The sequence below is a fragment of the Esox lucius genome, chromosome 22 (genome assembly GCF_011004845.1).
Source record: "Esox lucius isolate fEsoLuc1 chromosome 22, fEsoLuc1.pri, whole genome shotgun sequence".
Classification (NCBI taxonomy): domain Eukaryota; kingdom Metazoa; phylum Chordata; class Actinopteri; order Esociformes; family Esocidae; genus Esox; species Esox lucius.
The window spans coordinates 20081804-20104153 of record NC_047590.1 but is presented as its reverse complement, the minus strand read 5'-3'; the positions used below and the strand labels follow the sequence as shown (position 1 = coordinate 20104153).

Here is a 22350-nt window from a genome sequence, read left to right as displayed (position 1 = left end):
GTTACTGGGACACAGGTTGTGTCAATTTCATGGTTAAGTGCTGCCACAGTTTTTGGGTCTCCAAGAGATTTTCAGGACTGGTGTTAAGTGAAGAACCATCAATAGCCACTCTCATTGGGCCAGGCCACCGATTGCGGTCCAACACAAAGACTCGGCCACCAGTCTTGATAGGTCCAGTGAGTGCACTTCTTGGTGAGGCGGTCATGGGCAGGGGAGGTGTGCAGGGCAGATCTGAAAGAGAGAGGAACAGATCTTCATAGCTCTGGGGAGTCTTTGTTCCCTGTCACTCATTGAGCCTGGTGGAAGTGGTAGCCCTCTTGCCATGAACTGCCTCTGACTGGAATCCAGATGGTCACAGATGCCCCTTCACCCTGGACATGGTTGAGTTGCAATGTGTCACCATACCTGTACAGAATCCCATCCTCCCATTCAGGGTCACTGAGACTAAATGATATCAAACAAAGAGTAAACACTTAATATTGTAATTATTTGAAAGATACCTTTCAGATTAAAGTACAAATAATACAGAACACTGTATAATATACACACACAACCTCAACTAGACAAATCTATAACTCTCCCCACATACACACACACAACACTGAACTGGACAATTCTTGCACCTTACATATCTTGTAGTACAATGTTTTTAAATGTAATAATGCTCCCAGTCTACTCCCAGTGATTTTAAGATCAGTCCACTATTCTTATTTGTTTTTACTTCTTTCGAACAAAATTGCTGCACCAAAGGACCAGAACAAATTCCCAGTTTGTTGTGAGACTTACTTGGCAATAAAGCGCTATAATAGTATAGTATAGTTTGAATAAGTCCACATTTCGATTACGTTCTAACAACAATACTCAGAATTTCCGCTATATTTCCCATATATTAAAAGATGCCAATCCGAAGACAGATTAAAAAACAATAACACATTTTGGAAGTGAATTACACGAATTACCTTTGGCATTGCTTATGAACTGGAAGCTGTCGCGTATCTGATGTACCTAAAACCGCTACTGTAGCAAACGTGACAGTAATGTGACAGAAGTATCCGATCAACGATGAAGTAGTGTGATAAAGAAATGATCGGATCAAAATCTGAAATTTAAAAGGATTCACATAATATGAGAAAATAAAGTCCATCAGGCTCAGATAACTTGGTCCCGGGTGTTTGTTGTGGTTCAGTGTAATTCGGCTGAAGCACGCTCTTCTCCTCCCCAACTCTTGCGTAAAATGTGCAACAGCGCCACGGAGTCCATGCGTGGCAGTACATATATTGCATCCGTAGTGGTTTAGCACTACCATAGAGAATGAATGGGAAACGCTTTAGAGCACTTTAGCTAAAGAATCCAAAGCGAAAAATGAGTAGTGACATGCAGGAAACATTAGAGATTCCGTAGCAACAATAAGACTTCCGGTTTTCGGATTGAGCCATCAAAATAAAAGTCCCCGGTAAAAAGCGAAATTAATAATATGAAATGAATTTTTCCGCTTTCCTTAGTGTGTATTGTAAAGATATATATAATAAAAGGGATATCTACGTATTAAACAAATGAACAAAAGAAAAATGAAATGGAGATTTATTATTAAAAAAAAATGTTGATGAATCCTTGATGTAATTCTTGTTAATTTGTTGGTGATCATTAGTTATATATGGGCTCGTTGAGCTAATGTCAGCAACGCTGTACTTTCCACCTCCTCCCCCATTGCAACACATTATAATATACTGTACACAGGATACATATTGCATCATAGAGCAAATGCTGCAGTAAATGTATTGGAAATGTTCAGATAAGTGTCTACTAACTAAATAAAATGAGTTTTGGATGGGAACTGTGTGCTACATTCAGCACCACAATATATTCCACAGCCTCTTCAGCCACCAAGGCAAAACCCTATAATATACTGTACATGGTATACATATGACCTCATGAAGCAAAAAATATAAAGCAAAAAATATTATACACCGTAGTGAATGTATTGTAGGAAATGTTCAGGGGAGTCTGTAGATTCAAAGTATGTTGGAAAATCAAGGGGCACTGTGTATTGGCAATTGTTGCTGGCATTTTACTCCATCCATACCATTGGCCACAATATAACTCAATGAATATGAAATACATATTGAGTCATACAGAAAAAAACTATTCTTTATGCTGCGTTGAATGTATTGTATGAAATGTTCTGGAGAGTGGATAGAGTGACTATATGCAAAATAATCAAGCAGCACGGTGTATTTGCAATGTGCACATTATTGAATGATCACATTATTGTAAACTAATCTTGTAACAATGTACATGGAAGCATTTTTTCATGGTATTCACCATTTGATGAATATATTCTGACATTAATGCTTTAACCTTTTTTCTGATAATTAATATAAATTAGAACACCTCATGTTGTTTTGAATTAATTCATTAATGTTATCTCCAAATAGGACTGCTATAATGAACAAGCACCCACAAGGACCACTACTACTTCCATCTACCTGAGCTTTGAAATTCCCACAACAATGATAACATTTATATTTCAGAACAATGAACACAATCTTTGCGTGTAAAGCCAAATACTTTAATACCAGATACTTCTGTAGTGGGTGAAGAAAGGAGTCCATTAATTTAACATTCAGTGTTATACAGTTGTGTGCATGTACATTATTTTTTAAATCTATAGCAATGGCCATCCAATGGTAATTTAAATTAACAGGTATAATTACATTCTCAAATCACCACCAATTGTGTGCTGCTTTAGGTACCTTAGGCAGAACAACTTTCCTTTTATAAACATAGATTTGACCCAAATGGCCCTCATCAAAAGTTTACATACCCTTGAATGTTTGGCCTTGTTACAGACACACAAGGTGACACACTCAGGTAAAATTGCAATTAAAGGTGAATTTACCACACCTGTGGCTTTTTAAATTGCAATTAGTGCCTGTGTATAAATAGTCAATGAGTTTGTTAGCTCTCATGTGGATGCACTGAGCAGGCTAGATACTGAGCCATGGGGAGCAGAAAATAACTGTCAAACGACCTGTGTAACAGGGTAATGGAACTTAATAAAGATGGAAAATGACTTAAAAAGATATCCAAAGCTTTGCAAATGCCAGTCAGTACAGTTCAATCACTTATTAAAAAGGGGAAAATTCAGGAATCTCTTGACACCAAGCCAAGGTCAGGCAGACCAATAAAGATTTCAGCCAAAACTGCCAGAAGAATTGTTCAGGACACAAAGAAAAACCCACAGGTAACCTCAGGAGAAATATAGGCTGCTCTGGAAAAAAGATGGTGTGGTTGTTTCAAAGAGCAAAATACAACGATACTTGAACAAAAATTAGCTGAATGGTCGAGTTGCCAGAAAGAAGCCTTTACTGGGCCAATGCTACAAAAAAGCCTGGTAACAATATGCCCAACAACACCTTGACATGCCTCACAGCTTCTGGCACAATGTAATTTGGAGTGACAAGACCAAAATAGAGCTTTACAGTCACAACCATAAGCACTATGCTTGGAGAGGGGTTCAACAAGGCCTTTAGTGAACGGAATACTATCCCCACTGTGAAGGTGTGTGAGCTCTAAAGTCACTGGGAATCTTGTGAAAATGTATGGCAAAATGAATGCAACATGACAGTGGTTACAGCAGGAAAAGGTGAATGTTCTGGAGTGGCCATCACAGTCACCTGACCTTAATATCATCGAGCCAATCTTGGGAGATCTCAAACGTGCGGATCATGCAAGACGACCAAAGACTTTGCATGACCTGGAGGCATTTTCGCTAGACTAATGGGTACCTGCAAGAATTCGGGGCCTCATAGACAACTATTACTAAAGACTACACGCTGTCATTGATGCTAAATGGGGCAATACACAGTATTAAGAACTAAGAGTATGCAGAATTTTGAACAGGGATCAGTTTTTTTCTTTGTTGCTATGTTTTGTTTTATGATTGTGCCATTCTTTTATAACCTACAGTTAAATATGAATCATGTTTTCTTTACAAATGGGATATATATTACCAATTCTGCAAGAGTATGTTAAGTTTTGAGCACAACTGTATATCAGTACTGAAATCGTTGACTTCCTTTATTTTGAAATGTTCCTAATTTACGTGACCCGGAAGTGTTTCTTTAATGTTGCTTACAAGCTGCTGATCTGTGTTTAGCTGATGAGTGATGACGCTGATGTATTAGCGTCATGCTGGCAACATTAAAGATTCCGTAGCAACAATAAGACTTCCGGTCTTCTGATTTTGCCTTCAAAATAGAAGTCCACGGTAAAACGCGATTTGAATAATAATTAATGTATCAACTTTGACACTTTGCTTAGTGTATATTGTAAAAATGTAATCTAGGAAATGTTCAGGAGAGTGGGTAGAATAATTATATGCAAAGAAATCAAGAGGGACTGTGTATTTGCAATTGTTGCTGGCATTTTACTCCACCCATTGGCCGCAATGTAATTCATTGGGTTTATGAAATATATATTGCCCTATAGAAAAAATGTTTTTCTATATGCCGCAGTGAATGTCGTGTAGTAAATGTTCAGGAGACTCTATAGATTGATTATATGCAAATAAATCAAGGGGCACTGTGTATTTGCAATTGTTGCTGGCATTTTACTCCACCCATCCTAGATCCTATTGGCCACAATGTAACTCAATGGATATTAAATATATATTGGCCTATAAAAAAATAACTATTCTATACGCTGCAGTGAATGTATTGTAGGAAATGGTCAGGAGACTCTATAGATTGATTATATGCAAAGAAATCAAGGGGCACTGTGTATTTGCAATTGTTGCTGGTGTTTTACTCCGCCCAACCCATTGGCCACAATGTAACCCAATGCATATGAATTACATATTGGCTTTCTCTGTGGAATATTCAATAGTTTATGAGCTATGAAGCAATATGTATTCCATATTCTGTCATTGGCATTGTCTGAATTTTGCCCTTGAACGTGTTTTAACACCCACTTTTTATCGAGATTTCTCTTAAATATGATCATATTTGAATTGTTGTCAATATTTTGAGAGGTACATGTTTTCAAACAATTAATAAACTCAATTTATCTCCGTTTTTAAGTTATTCGTTGGTCTCTTTTATTTTGAAGAATTCCAGATATTCGTGACCCGGAAGTGTTTCTTTAATGTTGCTCATAAGACGCTGATCGCTGAAGTGCTACAGACAAATAAGACGTATAAAATAGACAGAATTCTGTCTTGCGTCGATGGTACACAGTTTTAATATCATTCTTTAATCACCAGACTTCACAATGGCGTGTCGTACCGTATGTCGAACACTCCATCGCGGTAAGTACACCATATTTCCAACCTCGGGCTTTTTAGTTAATGCTAAGTAGCTAGCTAGCTTTACTGTGTACAACATGACCTTGGGATGTTGCTACTGATGAGTATTAGACTAGCGAAATACACACATGAGCATCTTTAGCTAGTAAGCTAATAGTGTAGACTTTAAAGTTGAGAAGATTATCCTGCGTTGCTCCAGCGCTATTTCGTGGATTGGAAGTGCCATCTTGCACCGGAGTAAATTTAGTTTCAGGTTCGAAATTCAGCATGCTTGTCTACCTCTCGCAAAAAAGTTCCTATTGAAGACTACCGTGATACATATAGATTCAGATGAAAGTAAAGAGCATCGTATCGATATTGGAACATTTACCTTCTGCAGTGACCAAAAGGATGATGTTTTCTTGTGCTTTGACTCTGGTGAAATGTGTATTTAAAATAGGCTAGAGACCTAGACAGATAAATGTTTACAACTAAGATCATACGTAGTCATACAGAGATCATATATGCAGTCCGGTCAGTGTATGATTAGGTTACATTTTATGCATTATTTAAGCACCCCCTCAGCCATGATAAGGATTTTAGCAGATTTTGAAGTCATCTTTACACAACTTTAGATCAGTCAGACTTTCCTCTTGTATGAGCAGTGTGGGAAAGGTCAGAAAACATTTCTACCTAATGTCACTAAGTGATAGATATCTTAAACTGCTTCTCAGAATTGCCATTTAACTTGTCATCTAACGTTAGCCTTCCACAATTTCAGAAATACTCATTACTTTTGCACCAATGGCTGCCTCATGGTTTCCTTATGGTAATAATATCACCAGATATATCAAAATGGATAGAACACATTTCTTGAAAGTTTTTGTTCCTACCTAGATGGCAACATATCAGAAAAAAATCAAAGATGGAGGAAACATTTAATTCTGTTTGGGGGACCTGTGCTCTATTCATAACAGAGAGTCAATAACGCCATTACAACTTCTCTGCTTAAATGCTGTTCTGGAAAAAAAAAGGGGGGGAAGGCAAGGGAACGGCACAATCCTGTCAGTCAAAACGTATCTACAAGCGGTCTTACAACACATCTTCCCCTATGTTTCGCTATTTTTTCTGCTCCTCCGCTAGCCATGGTTGTCACTGCTCCTCCACTAGTCATGGCTGTTACTGCTCTTTTTTGGCGGACAGCATAAGTGGAGCCAGCCTAGAAGAGTGAATGTCTCTTACTGATTGACTGAATGTGTGAGTGCCTGACTGACTGACTACCCCTTGTTAAATTGCATAGTGGTTAGAGACTCGGGCTACGGAATAACAGGTCCTGCGTTCGCCTCCCGTAACAGTCAAAACTCATAATGCCTGAGGTTCAGGACAAACAAACTTTGCTGGCTACAACCCTACATAGCTATGTAATAGGAAGCCTAAAATGAAACAGTTCTGGTGGATATTAGGATTTGTTTGCAGCTTGGTGGCGTAGTGGTTAACGACATTGCCTTTCGTGCTTAATGGCGTCTAGCGACATTACTTGCTCATAAACTTTTAAAACGGCCAGTGGCAAACGTCATACAGTTCATAGATACTATTCGTGGTGGAGGTAAACTTAATAAGAAACGTTACTCAGTTTAATACAATAGTTAATGGTGTCTAACAAAATATTCAGACTTGGTGTGATGTTAATGAGTGACAATTATATAATGTCAAGAGGCTGACACCCGGTGAACGTGCAGCTTGGTGGCGTAGTGGTTAAGGACATTGCCTTTCATGTGGGCGACCTGGGTTGGATTCTAGAGGGCAGCCACGATCAACCCTTTCTAATGCGGGCGGCCTGAACTACGCTTGCCTGGTTTCTTGTTTATTCTTGTTTGCTTTTTGCAACGCAAGCATCCAGGATTGATTTGTTGGGATTCAACATGCCCTGTTCAAGTTCACCGTACACACAACTGATTTAAAAAAAATTCTATTAACCTTCAGGCTTAAGACTAAAACACAGCCCGCATCGGTCTATCTTTTCACTGCAACTCTGCACCAAGATTTAGGGAATTATTACATTAAAAAGTATACAATGGTAGTAAAACTTTATTTCACATTGACTGTTAAACTTTGCACTTGATCTGCAGTTCTCATGTGTGTTAATCCATGGGGTGGGGTCTGTACAGATCATGGATTAATTACAGTCTGTTGCACCACAAGTCTTCACTTTTATCAGGATTTGAGATGTGTAGACGACACCATTTTCCAACAACTTTTACAGTCGTCATCAATATGCCGTTGTAAAAGTTGTTGACTTTTTTTTTACACAAGTCACTTGTTACATGTGACCATTTCATGTAGACATAGGAAATCTGTATCGTGGCCAGTATATTGTGAAATTATAATGGCAATCATGTTCATTTTATATTACTAAGTGGATCTCAAAGCACAATAAAAACAAATGTATTGTCTAGTTATATTGGGATACTCATATGGTCTTCATTTTTTATTTCAGGGTTTGCATCAAGTCCTGCGGTTGTGCGCCCCTCATCTGGTGGTGTGCATGGTCAGCGCAGTGCCGTGTTCTCCAGGGAGCAGGCTCGCCAGCGTGCCCTGTATCCTCGCACAGAGAAGATTGAGGTGGTGCTGCATGGACCCGGACTGCACGGCACACTGCTCATCATGAACAAAGGAGTTTCCACACCACACAGTTGTGCACGCCGTGAGTACAGGGGCAATATCTGTGTGAGCTGTATAGTTCGTCAAAGATTAGTAAAGTTCCGATTTTGAGTGTTTTCATCCCTCTATCAGTCCCATTTCTCATGAAAAAACAATAGATTGTGAAAGCAGGTTACATAACATGGGCTTTATTACTAGCCATTTACTTTAGATTTAGTTCCTAATTCCAGTTATGGTATTAAACACTACAAATCAATTTCATTCCTCTTACCGGAGACAAATGACCAGACATTTAACTTGATTGTATTGGCCTTGGTCCAGACCAAAGTAGCTTAGATATTCCTATCCTAAAAGTTGGAGCTCTTCAATCAGTCGGTGAAAGTCCCAAACATGCTTTCGCGATCTCAGCAGTTGGTCTCTTTGTTGATTGAGCCTGTGAATACGATCTTGACTCTTTAGTATTGTAATTACCTCCATGATTTTTATTTTAGGGGGAGATTATATTGTAGGCTGTCAAATGTGATTTGCTTGCACAATACATTTTCTGAAATATGTGCTATTATTGTTGTAGTTAGTGAATTATCCCAAAAATATATATATGTTGACATTTTTTATATGACCAAGTTTGTTATAAGTAAAAAAATAAATAATCGTCATTCACGGTTCGCTACTACTTCCGCCCTGCTTCCATGCATACAATTTGAGGCATACGTTGGATAAATCCCACACATACACAAGACCAAACGTTCAGCAACTACTTCTGCACTGCAATGCTACAAGCCAATCGCAGCGTTACATTTGAAATGAATTAGCTTCCAGTGTATCACTTTTATTTGACATTAGGTTTTCCTCTCCCTTAGCAACATTGGAAAAACCATGGTGAGCCGAAGAAGGGGCTTGAACAGTTGTCTATGGGGCAAGTAACTACTGGCCAGTAGACATGATTTTGGTAATTGCAGATATCATGGCCATGCACTTCATTCTGCAAGACTTTGATAATGCAGAACCCAATTTTAAAGGGATAGTTCGTCCAAAAATCATAGTTTGGTGACAGTCCCCTTACCCCGAGTTTGTCCTTCAGACCAAGAGTCATATTTAAAACAATCCATTATTCAGCTCTGTCTCAGTCAGTAATTAGTGTTATTGGCATTGTACAAATTAATGAATGTAAACCGTACGTACCCCTATCGCAAAGCTGCATTGCAAGCAAAAAACTACTCTAAAACACTCCAAACAGAGACAAGTGGTGTTTACCTCAAAGAACATGATGTTGTATTCCTCAAAATAAAGTTTACATTTCCACAATATAAGTCTCATTTAAAATAAACTGGTGTATCAACTGTATATCCACGTGTTCGTTCAGGAAGAGTAAGTGTATTCATCACAGTAAACGAAAGTTAGTATTGTTGAAGTATATGAATGTATGCATGTTATGTTTAGATAACCAAAGAACATCTGTTTATCCAGACACAGGAAGTCACGTTCATTCAAAGCGTGACAGTATTTAGCCAATGGGCTTACAGTACTGGGATGTGTATTCTGTTTGGGATGTCTATAAAGCTGAAGTACGACCGGATGTTCTTTGAGGTTGAGTGAGATGAGATTGAGGTGGTAAGGCATCGTGTATGAAGACCATGTCTGTAACATAATGAGCTAATTGACTATTAAATGCTGCAATAAATGATTGAATTACTCTCCCTTGACGACCGGGTACGCAATCATTTCAACCACTATACAAACGGCAGATTTCTAACAGTATTCGCTAGCTAGATAGCAAATGACCTATTTCATCTTTGATATTCACTTCAGACGGTCAAACTTGAGAGTGCCTGCCTCAAGTGGAGGAGTTTAAGTATCTAGGGGTCCTGTTCACGAGTGAGGGAAGGAAGGAACGGGAGATTGACAGACGGATCGGTGCAGCTTCTGCAGTAATGCGGTTGATGTATCGGTCTGTCGTGGTGAAGAAAGAGCTGAGCCGCAAGGCGAAGCTCTCGATTTACCGGTCAATCTACGTTCCTACTCTCACCTATGGTCATGAGCTTTGGGTCATGACCGAAAGGACAAGATCCCGGATACAGGCGGCCGAAATGAGCTTTCTCCGCAGGGTGGCTGGGCGATCCCTTAGAGATAGGGTGAGAAGCTCGGTCACCCGGGAGGAGCTCAGAGTAGAGCCGCTGCTCCTCCACATCGAGAGGGGTCAGCTGAGGTGGCTTGGGCATCTGTTTCGGATGCCTCCGGAACGCCTTCCTGGGAAGGTGTTCCGGTCCCGTCCCACCGGGAGGAGGCCCCGGGGAAGACCTAGGACACGCTGGAGGGACTATGTCTCCCGGCTGGCCTGTGAACGCCTCGGTGTCCCCCCGGAAATGCTGGAGGAAGTGTCTGGGGAGAGGGAAGTCTGGGCACCCCTGCTTAGACTGCTGCCCCGGATAAGCGGAAGAAGATGATGATGATGATGATGACGGTCAAACTTTATTTGCTTTAGAGAGGACGGGAAATACTTATATTATGTCTAAATCTGAATACAAGCAGGAATATTTTTTTTGGGGGGGGGGGATAGAGCCTTACTTGTTCTAACCATAATACACAGATGATGAAATTGGACAGCAGCTAAAGCGGGGCAATGGTGAACATGGTAATCCTCAACCCTTACCTAGAATATCCGGAGTCAATGTGTACTTTGTGTATTATAACATAGCAATTACAAGTATTACTTACAATCTGTCTTGACTCCACGGGTTGAACTGGGTAACTTGATGGAATTGCATTTGCCTTTAGTCCTCTTCTAAGTGAACGTGGGTTACGATCCTCTGTATTAAAATATTTCTCCCAAAATATTACTCAAAGGCTGAGGTTTTGTCCCAATCGCAGAGCAGGTAGGATTCAATTTCAACTCAAGATCGACAAGCAGGCAAATTAGCAGGCAGAAGTCTATATTGATACAAACAGGAAATCCAGATGTTCAATGTTTATTAATCAAATGCACTGAATAATACAGCGCCGTCCAGTACAATGAAATTCTTGTGACATGGCACACGACATCTACATAGTAAGAAATATATAAAGCAAAACTATAGCAATAATATACTTTACTGGAAACTAGCTGCAATTTTAAAAAGCTAGGTAAAGCAAACTATATTCACATAGCTTGTTGAGGTTAGTTCACACACCTGACATCACTGCCGAAGAGCAGAATCAGTATATGGTAGCTGTAGGAAAGGGTTTGCTAGTGCCACTTTACATTCGGCCAATTCTGCCGGCTGTTTTAACAATGTACAGTTTAAAAAAATTATAGATTACTGAATGTAGTTTGAAGTGTTTTGTAGTTTTCCACTTGCAATGCAGCTTTGTAATAGCAGTACGAACCATTTACATTCATGAATTTGGTCGATTCTAATCGTTCTTATAACAGACTGGGACAGAGCTGAATAATGGATTGTTTGAGAAAATTATTCTCTATGCCTTCTGGAATATCTCTTCGTAAGTGAACTTACAAATAAATTAATTTTGGACTAACTATCCTTTTAACTAGAAATATATATTTTAGGATTCATCATTAAATCAGTTCAGTAAAATTACCACTACAGCATATACAGCTCTGGACAAAATAAAGAGGCCACTCCTAATTTTACTTAAATCAGCATCTCTACATGTATGGCAGCCATTCCATTCCACTGTCTGTTCAATTCCAACACAGGCACACCTCATTTTACTTAATGAGGTACTGATTAGGTGATTACCTGAACCAAATCTAATTTAACAAGGAAAAATATAAAAACCACTGCTGTGGTCATCACTATCCTCTAGCAATAGGACGAGCTGGATGGCAAAAACAGTGCAAGTAGTATCTCAAAGGTAAAAAATAAAATAACTAATCAGCATGACAAAAGTATAAAATAACTAATCAGCATGACAAAAGTATAAAATAACTAATCAGCATGAAAAAAAAGCTTTGAGTGAGGAAAATAAGGGTTTAATGCTGGCTTTACTGGCAGAGGTATACAGTGAGCGTCAGGTTGCTTCCATCTTTAAAATTTCAAAGATGGCGGTTCATAAGAACAAGGTCAAGCAACAGACATTGCAGACTACAAAGCTACAGACTGGCAGAGGGCGACTGTCCACTGACCGAGATGACCGTCAACTCATTCAAATGTCACTCAACAACTGTAGGATGACGTCAAGTGACCTACAAAAAGAATGGCAAACGGCAGCTGGGGTGAAGTGCATGGCGAGGACAGTTCGAAACAGGCTCCTAGGGGCAGGGCTGAAGTCGTGCAAAAGACCATAAGGATTGGACCGTAGAGGAATGGAGTAATGTCATCTCTGACAAGTCACATCTTCAGCTTTGCACAACACCTGGTCATCTAATGGTTAGACGGAGACCTGGAGAGGCCTACAAGACACAGTGTCTCGCACCCACTGTGAAATTTGGTGGAGGATCGGTGATGATCTGGGGATGCTTCAGCAAGGCTGGAATCAGGCATATTTGTCTTTGTGAAGGACGCATGAATCAAGCCAAATACAAGGTTATCCTGGAAGAACACCTGCTTCCTTCTGCTCTGACAAAGTTCCCCAACTTTTTTCCAGTAGGACAGTGCTCCATGGTCAATCTAGGTGGACAGCCAGGTCAATCAAGGTATGGATGGAGGATCACCAGATCAAGACCTTGTCATGGCCAGCCCAATCTCCAGAACAGAACCCCACTGAAAATGTATGGTCACAATCCATTAAACAAAGCCAGGCTACTTGAATTCTTATGCCAGGAGTAGCATTAAGTCACCCAACCGCAATGTGACAGACGCCTGAAAGCTGTGATTAAAAATCAGGGTTATTCAACCAAATACTGATTTCTGAACTCTTCCTAAGTTAAAACATTTGTATTTTGAATATGTTTTCTTTGCATTATTTGAGGTCTGAAAACAATGCATATTATTTTGGCTTGAGTACAACTGGTCAAACAACGTGACACTTTTTGGAATTTGGGGGTAATGTTGTCAGTAGTTTATAGAATAAAACAAAAATGTTAATCTTACTCAAACACATACCTATGAATAGTAAAACCAGGGAGAAACAGAATTTTTGTAGTGGTCTCCAGAGGTGTATATACAGTACATAGGATCTCCAAATGACAATTTTCCCCTTTTCCCCCATGAATCAAAGTGCAAGTAAGTCCAGAATTATTGTACATTGTTTCAAATACTTGCTTAGTGAGAAAAGGGACTTTGAACTTTGGCACAAAAGGTGTGATGGCCAAGCGAATCCACTGAAGCAGGTGTTCATTGGTGAGTCCGCTGCGGTACATGTCCCTCACCATGTTCATTGTTGAAAATGCAGACTCACAGCTGTAGGTTGAGCCAAACATTGTGAGAATGTGAAGTGCCATCTTATGCAGGATAAGCTGCAGTAACTAACTTTGTCCAGAAGGTGGGAGCATCACAGTCAGCCTCTTTCAGTGCGAGGTTTTCCTGGAGGTCAATCAACTCGCTTTGCAGAGAAGCAGCACTGGCCTATGGGACGATTTGATGTGCTTCTGCTGAGAACTCCCTTGCATTTCTGACCAGAAATGGGTTTTCAATGTTCAGTAGGACTTGTTTTCCCTAATTTGAAGTCATCAAAGTGAGTCTTGAAATTCTCAATCAGCTTCTCTAGGAATTCAACATTATTCTGAGTATGTCCTTCTCCTTTGGTCTGTTCCAAAGGTTTTGGGAAGTGGAGCCGTCCCTCCTGTAGGTAAAATATATCCCATTAGGGCCAGTGACAAAAAAAGTTACCGTTTCGACCCTGCGCTTTGATGCTTTTAATAAGCACTATCTCTATTTTTTTTCACATGATGTTTCGTCTTGCTCTCAAACGTAATCTTGTTTGTATTTTCTAGCAATTCACAGAAATCGAGGTCCTAGCTGCTCTTCGTGCTATAGATACTAAAATGCCCCTAGGTGTTGACAATTTATCATTGCTGGTTCAGTGACACACATCTTCAATATAATTACATTTATATTTTAGTTTCTGTGCCTAAACGTTATATGTAAACGTGGCTACATAGGGCACAGCCTTAAAAGAGATCTAGATCTCAGCCTGTTTCTCTATACTTTTGGCCAACTTTGGTATAGCACAAACTTGAATTGTTTGAATAAATATGTCTTAATTATTTACTGGTTAATGAATCACCCATGCTGATTGCAATCATTGTAAATGACATGGTCCAGCAAATCCTGGTGTTTTTATCCCATTTGTATGTCAATAGCCTGTTCCGGTGATATTCAACGTTTGAATTTCTCAGGCCAACAATGCTTTTTCTCAAGACACATCTTCCCTTTATACATTTTCTCATCCAGAATTAGTCAGTCATTTGCTAAGCTCTATATTGACAAGACGGGTCACAAGGAGCATAGCAAAACAGGCCATAGACCGATGGGATGTGTGCGAGTTCAAATCCATAAATAAATAACTTGTAGAATACTCATTTATTTATTTATTTATTTAACTAGGTGAATTGATTGAGAACCGATCCACATTTACAGCAACGACCTGGATGGGTCACAATTACAAGTTAAATAGAATTTTTAAAAATGTAAACAGTACATTACAGCAATATTTAAGACAATACCTCAAACAATGCTTAAAGTTAATTAAGCAACATAATTATAAAACCCATTTTATTTAAATTGAGTTTGTATTTTCATTTCCAGGTTTCCAATGTCGCTCTAAATATGTTCAACACCAGTGTAAATTATCTTTGTAGTAAAGCACCCACTGTAACAACGTAATTATATATTTTTTGTAATCATGCTTTTTTTGGGACTGGGCGCAAGACTGGGTCTGGGCTCAGGCCTCATCTGAATTGAATTTTCAGGTCCAATGACAACTGTATTTGCTACAGACACATGAAACTGTCTCAGGCTATGATGTACTATAAATTGTCTGTCATGAAAAAAAGAAGCATTTGGTATTAGGAATAATTGTAGAAATTGGCCTTTTGAGGCACTTTATAGCTGTAGAAGCTAGTGATAACCAGCAAACACTATTGATATTTTGAGTGAAAAAAACTTGTAGTTAGGCACAATGCAAATCTGCAATACAATCAAACCTTTGGTAATAAAAATGAATTGTGTAGGCATAATTCTTAAACTCTTAAGTAAATCACTCTACTCTTTTGCTCACTTGTAAAGGAAGGAAATTGAGTGTTGCAGCATCTATCATAGGAGCCACCATAGCACACTTCATGTGACTAATTAAACTGCTTCATCATTATTATTATTTTTGTGCTAGATTGCAGGAAATGGCTGATTTGGTTGTTTAAACAACAGAAAGTACTTCTGCTCTCAGAAGGGTGATGCTAGCTTCGAACCCAGACCTCAACATGGCCTTAGATAATTTTCTCCTGACCCAATCACATTCTGCTCTTTTTTTTTATATTCCAAAGGCCTCATTCTCATGGAATGTGACATTGCCAAAGTGAACATGAATACTTTTGATAATAAGAATGATTTGAAATATATCGTTCCCCTTTCTTTCTTGCAGACTTGACCGAGTGGCATGTAAAGAGCTCCGCCCTGGCCTTGGTCGACGGAGAGCCTTGGCCACTGCACAAGCCTCTCATTCAGTCCTGCTCCCTCTCCCTGCTCTCCTTCAAAGACAAAGATCCCTCTCTGGTCAACCAGGTACAGCACCAGCACCGAATTTAAAGGGACGTGTGTGTGTGTATATAGCACTGGTGTAGACTGACGTAGTTCCTGGTGACAATCCTCCATGGATCAGGAACATTGTGGCCTTGCCCCAAGATCACTTTAGCATTTGTGACATTGCTCCAAGGGTCAGGTTAGCATTAATTGCATTATGTTTTGAATCAAGTAGCATTTGTGGTATTTGCTAAGTTAGAATTAGAGCAGGGAAGGCCGATACCTAGGGGAAACTTCACCCTATAACACTAGAGTCATGAACTGAGTTTATCTGCTCCTCGTATACAGTGGGGAGAACAAGTATTTGATACACTGCTGATTTTGCAGGTTTTCCCACTTACAAAGCATGTAGTTCCAACGAGTTCAAACAGGTGCAATTAATACAGGTAATGAGTGGAGAACAGGAGGGCTTCTTAAAGAAAAACTAACAGGTCTGTGAGAGCTGGAATTCTTACTGGTTGGTAGTTGATCGAATACTTATGTCATGCAATTCGTTTTAGATTCCGTTTCTCACAGTTGAAGTGTACCTATGATAAAAATGACAGACCTCTACATGCTTTGTAAGTAGGAAATACTGCCGATTTTGCAGGTTATCAAATACTTGTTCACCCCACTGTATGTTCAGACTAGTAGTCTTGATTCCAGCCATATCTGCCACAAAATGGTGGTTTACTGGTGTGTGTGTGATTGATGGGTCTCTGACGTGTCTGTTGTCTTCATCCCTCCGTAGGCTTACTGGCGATCGTGTGCAGCCCTTCTGGGCCAGGTGCTTGAAGATGCCTTTAAAGATGAGTACTCCGTGGAGCTGCTGGGAATCCCAGAGCTGCCAGGTAAAGCCCCAGTGTCATCCCAACTGTTTTCAAGTAGAACAACAAGGCTCTAGCTAACAGAGAGGATTCTGATCTTGTGGGGTGAGGTTCATTCTTGTGTTTCTGATCAACGTTCCAGATAACCAGAATTTACATTTCTATCTCTCTGCAGTAACGTCAGGTGCATTCTGTTGTGATTTTGTGCTGGATCCTCAGTTAGATTCCTGGAACCCTTCGGAGGTAAATCTGTGTGTGCGATTCTATGGAATGTGTGTTCTCCTCAGTATATGTTTATCGCTGTATGTGAAAATGATCTTGTGGTGAGTTTGTGTACATGTGCCCCTCCCAGGAGTCTATGTGCTCTCTGATTCGTGGGGCCCAGCAGCTGATCCATCAGGACCTGCCATGGGAGTCATTGGAGGTGACGCCCTCTGTTGCTCTGGAGGTCTTCTCTCATAGCAGGTACTTAATTGTCTTTGCCCTCTGTTGTTCAGTTGTATAATTTATTTTAAGATATAACATTAATAATGCAAAGCATATATAATGCAATGGTATGATGTTTGATCATCAGTGCTCCCTTTTGGAGGGCTGAGAAAGTAACGTCACAAATTAAAATAAGGCAGGTTAATCCCCAGTGTGTGTGATTGCATGTACAGGTGTAAGCAGGAGGAGGTGGAGGAGAAGGCAGCAAAAAGCAACAACGGTACAGTGGTGCTCTACAGGTGAGCTACATGAGTTGTGAATGTGCACAGACACAATGGATAGGAACATATGTATTCAAATTGCTTAACAAACATTAGTGTTTCAAAATGTGTGTGGCCATTACATTTCTTGGAGGAAAATGTCTAAGTTAATATGAGTTTATGTCAAATGAAAATATCCAGGGGACCTTCATTTCAAATGAAGATTTGTGGCACAGAACAGTACATTTAAGCATGTAGCTTGTGCCCCATTTCCATGAGTCAATGTTAAAAGATTAAAAACCAAATATACAAGTTAAGTTCAAAAGGTTTATTTGTCATTTGCTATAACAAGTTATGGCAATGAAAGTTTTCCTACTCCCGACAGTGCAGTTAACAGTTAAAAAGTAGTAGTAATAGCATGGGGCTATGGATGGAAGGGGTTCCTGAATTGAGCAGCCTTACAACCTGTGGAAAGAAGTTCTCTCGTAGCCTGTTTGTTTTGGACGAACAGGCCTGACGGCAGCTTGGTAAACAGTCCGTGGCACGGGTGGCTGGGATCTGTAATGATCTGTTTGCTCCTCCTCCTACACCTTTACTGTGTAGATATCTTGCAGGGATGGCAGGTCAGACCTTGTAATGCGCTCTGCTGTTTTAATCACCCTCTGAAGTACTTTACGGTCGAGGGCAGTGCAGCTGCCATACCAGGCCGTGACACAGCCGGACATGATACTCTCAATAATGCATCTGTAGAAGTTGGAGAGTATCCTAGAATCCATGCCAAGTCTCCTTAATCGGCGTAGGAAGAAGAGCCGTTTCCTGGCCTCATTCACCAAGATGTTTGAGTGATGAGGCCAGGTCAAGTCATCGCTGATGTTGACACCAAGGAACCGGATGTTGTGAACTCTCTCTACTGCAGACCCATTGATGTGTATGGGGCCGTGGAATCCCCACCGCAGCTTCCTGTGATCAACAATCATCTCCTTTGTTTTACTTGAGGTTGTTATCCTGACACCACAAAGTCAGTGACCTTACCTCGTCTCTATAGGCTGACTCATTGTTGTCAGAGATCAGGCCTATGATGGTGGTGTCGTCAGCAAACTTAACGATGGTGTTAAGAGACGTGAGTTGCCAGGCAGTCGTGGGTGAAGAGAGAGTACAGGAGCGGGCTCAGCACACAGCCCTGGGGGGAACCAGTACTGAGAGTCAGTGTGTAGGAGGTGGTGTTACCCATCCGCACCACCTGGGGTCTGCCCGTCAGGAGGTTCAGCATACAAGAACACAATTACCTATTACTGTTCTGATAGCATTGTGTTAATGTATCTTGCATACCTTGAGGTATCAATTTCAAAGCATTTTGTAGATAATTCTCATAACCTAAACAAGTAGATGGCATCTATTACAAGTATATAGCATATTTACATAGTCTGCTTTTGCTTTTCTTAAAAGTTTTATACACTACCATTTAACAGTTTGGGGTCACTTAATGGTCTTGTTTTTAAAAGAAAAGCAATTTTATTGTGCATATATGGCTGATTTTCAATGGAATATCTACAAATACTTGTTCTCCCCTCTGTATATTTCCTAGACTATGTAGCCAACTAGCTAAATGAGGCAATGTAACTACTCTGTATCACTGTTGACACAAACTTCAGCTCTCTCCATCAAATGTAAAATGTATTTGTCTTATGCTTGAGTTGCTTCCGTATATTTTCATTTCTGGAGCATTCAGTGTAGGCTACATGAACCCAAACAAAGTTTGTCATTGGTCTTCACCTCACACATCTTCAAGGAAATACACGCTTACAAACATCCTGCCGTTCTACGTTTTACTTGCAACTGATGGTATGCAAGGGTTAATAAATGTTAAATGCTGCATAAGGCACCTTTTAAGATGTCAAATTTCCTAATTATTTTGTTCCTTTTTAAACTGTGATTTACTAAATTTTCACAGATTAGATTAATGTATAATTTTACTAGCCCACTAATATTTGACCATATCACACAGTTCCCACCTGCTTATTAACACTCTCAACACTGTTTACTTTCTGAAATCTCTCATGGCAAAATTCAACATACCATCAGACACCCTCATTTTCTCTCTATTCTCAAAAAAATACCTAATGATATACTTCTGACATACCACCTTTTGCAATATTAAGTTTCCACACTACTCCTGTATTGTTGCATTGTTACACTTTCAATGGTCAATGAATGATTTCAGTACACTTACAGATTTGTATACCTTGTTCCGGATCTATATATAAGCAGTCCTTAGCCTTCTTTTAGGGTGTCCTTAGTCTTTTAGGCTGTACTGCTATTACCTTTTTGTATACTTTTTTCCAGATTAAGGCCTCAGATATCAATTCAGACAATCAGTACAACTCATTGTATAGATATTGGTTCTTATTTCAGTGTTACATTTCTGTTTTAGATTTATAGACCTTTACTAATGTTGTGGAACATATTGATTCAGTGGTAATTTAACAAAGCTCTTGTCTTTTTACAATTAGGGGCACCTCCTATACTTACACAAAAATAAATATTGGTTCATTTACACACACAAATACAAAATAGATCTATTTGTTCAACTTTCTAAAAAACAGATTATATCAATATTTTCACCCCAAAATCAGGATAATTCCGTTCCACTGGGAATTAGACCACTGTTTTTTCCTCTCATCTCTGGCTGGCCATGTTTGCCATTCCTTCTCCCAGCAGTGCACAGAGGTTTCTGTTCAAAAGGCAGATGAAACTGAATGATTTTAGATATTCATACAAAAAGTAATATAAGACTAATAACCCAAGTAAACACAAAATTCAGTGTTCATATTATAATTGTATTTTTTGAAGGGCTGACGTTATCCAACACAAACTGGCCCTTTATGAAAAAAGTGAAAACCAACCCATTATAATTATGTCAAGCTTCTAAAGCCATGACACAATTTTCTGGAATTTTCCAAACTGTTTAACAGCACAGTCAATTTAGTATATGTTAACCTTCTGACTAACTGTAATTGTGACATAGTGAATTTTAAGTGAAATAATCTGTATGTAAACAATTGGTGTAAAAAATTACTTGTATTATGCACAAAGTACATGTCCTAACCGACTTGCCAAAATTATAGTTTTGATTACATGAAATCTGTGGAGTGGTTAAAAATGTATGACTTCAAAGTGTATGTCAATTTCCGATTTCAACTGTATGTCTCTGAATTATAGTCATTCTGCAAAGACTAGTGGGCCAAGATTACTCAACAGCAATGTGAAAGACTGATCTCCAATTATGTGATGGGTTTGGTTGGAGTTGTTTCTTAGTTATTAAGTTCAGTGGGGCAATCCCTTTTTCACACAGGGATAATTGGTGTTGGATAATGGTTTTCCATAATTATGACAATTATGATTTAAACAATTTTGTTGATTCAGGTTCTCTTTGTCTTCTATTACATTTTGTATTTAGATCTGACACCATTCAGTGTTACTTATATATAATAACAGAGGAAATTAGGAAGGGGGCTGACTTTCTCACAACACTAATTGCTGACCAAAAGTCTTAGAATGGTGTGAGGTAGTGGTTTATTGGCACAGGCCAGAAAACATCTGTTGTCCTTACCAGCCTGACTGGCTACTAAAAATAAACACTGTTAAAACAGTTTTCTGCCCTCTGCATCCTTGAATGGACAGGGCTGGTCAATAAAATATCACTAACAGAGAGCAATCAGTAAAATGTTCTCACTGCCATCTCTCTGTAGGTGTGGGGATCATGTCCTGTTGAGTGGGGGCCCTCTGGTGGCCAGGACAGGACTGTGCTCTCAATACGAGGTCACTGCCATCCACCGTCTTGGGGAGGGCGCATGGGGTCTCCACCGCCGGGCACAGGGGCTCTCCCTGCCCTTCCAGCTAGAGGTACACACACACACACACACACACACACACACACACACACACACACACACACACACACACACAAACCTTCTGGTGAATTAATGGATTGAAATGAAATGTTTCTACGCTCTGTAAGATGACTGCAAGTGAATAAAAGCAAGGTTCGAGGGATGGATTGGTGTAGACTGTATTAATGTAGTGTAATGTTCATGTAACTCTTAAGTCATTCTACTTTTACCTTAGGCACACCACACTGTGTGGAGAAAACTAAGGAGCAGGGCAACAAAGCTGGTAAGTGAGGACTTTTACTGGTTACACTTCAAATTCTTAAAGGGGCAGTGTGTAGAATCATGCATCCAAATACTAACACCGCTTTTCTCCTGCTTGTCTTCCCCTACCAAAAAAAGACTGGGATACTATTAGCCTGTCCAGGGTGGTTTGTGGTGGAAACGATAGTACTGCTGCGGGTGTTGAAAGCTTATATTAGGAGATTACAAGTCAATGCAAACATAGATAGACCAGAAAGACAGTTTAAATGTTTAATATCTTAGGCTCTCAGATCAGGTTTCAAATATTATTTGAAACATTAACTACACATGCCTACAGGTCTTTTTTTTGTGTTTTTGTTGGTAATACAGTATTTCCCCTTTAAATACAGAACTTTTTTTGCCATTGAGGTGAATCCATAGACCCATTCGAAACTTTTACCACTATTTTTGAATATCTGGTCATGCTTCCACCTCAGCCTGTCATTCCCAGTGACAGTTAAAAAAATGTATTCTGTAGTGATCCTTTAAAATTACATTATAAATTGTATGCATCTATATGTATCTGTTTGTTAATAATTAAACCACAATTTTAATCCTCCCCTCCACAGGTTACAATGCCCAGGGAATCATCCAGCGGAGCTGTTCCAGATTTGACATTGACTCAGCCCCCAGCCCCTGTGCACACCCACCCCCCTGCCCCCCCACAGACATAACCTGTTCATCTTATCTGTGGAATAAATGTGTACAAAATCACTCCTGTCTAAACTGAATATTTGCTGGCGCTGAGGTTGTTGGGTCATTACAATGTCAGTGATGTGACCTCTGTTAAGGAGCCCCCTAAAGAGTTGACCTTAGGTCAGTTTTGCATTTTCCCCATTAAAGCAGAACTCTAACGCTGCTCCTCGAGAGATACAGTGGATATAAAAGGTCTACACACCCCTGTTAAAATGCAAGGTTCTTGAGATGTAAAAGAATGAGACAAAGATAAATAATGTCAGAATTTTCTTTGAGGGGGAAAAAATTAAAAATGTGATACTCACAATAACCTGGTTGCGTAAGTGTGCACACCCTTAAACTAATACTTTG

At 39.6% G+C, this 22350-nt stretch overlaps 1 protein-coding gene and 1 long non-coding RNA gene across 2 annotated transcripts; one reads left to right on the top strand and one right to left on the bottom strand.

Moving 5' to 3' along the window:
• Positions 1–343: 343 nt before the first annotated feature.
• Positions 344–1344, bottom strand: LOC109614908. Its single transcript, XR_002195901.3, has 2 exons — positions 960–1344; positions 344–444 (listed from the first exon to the last, which is right to left on the bottom strand). It is a non-coding gene; the product is annotated as an uncharacterized LOC109614908 (long non-coding RNA).
• Positions 1345–5135: 3791 nt separating this feature from the next.
• Positions 5136–22017, top strand: mrpl39 (mitochondrial ribosomal protein L39). The gene is made up of 10 exons (XM_010864572.4): positions 5136–5308; positions 7782–7988; positions 15464–15603; positions 16352–16451; positions 16603–16670; positions 16780–16892; positions 17087–17152; positions 20863–21016; positions 21239–21286; positions 21873–22017. Exons 1-10 carry the CDS (start codon positions 5272–5274, stop codon positions 21975–21977), a joined length of 1038 nt encoding a protein of 345 aa, XP_010862874.3. The 5' UTR covers positions 5136–5271; the 3' UTR covers positions 21978–22017.
• The last annotated feature ends 333 nt before the right edge of the window (positions 22018–22350 follow it).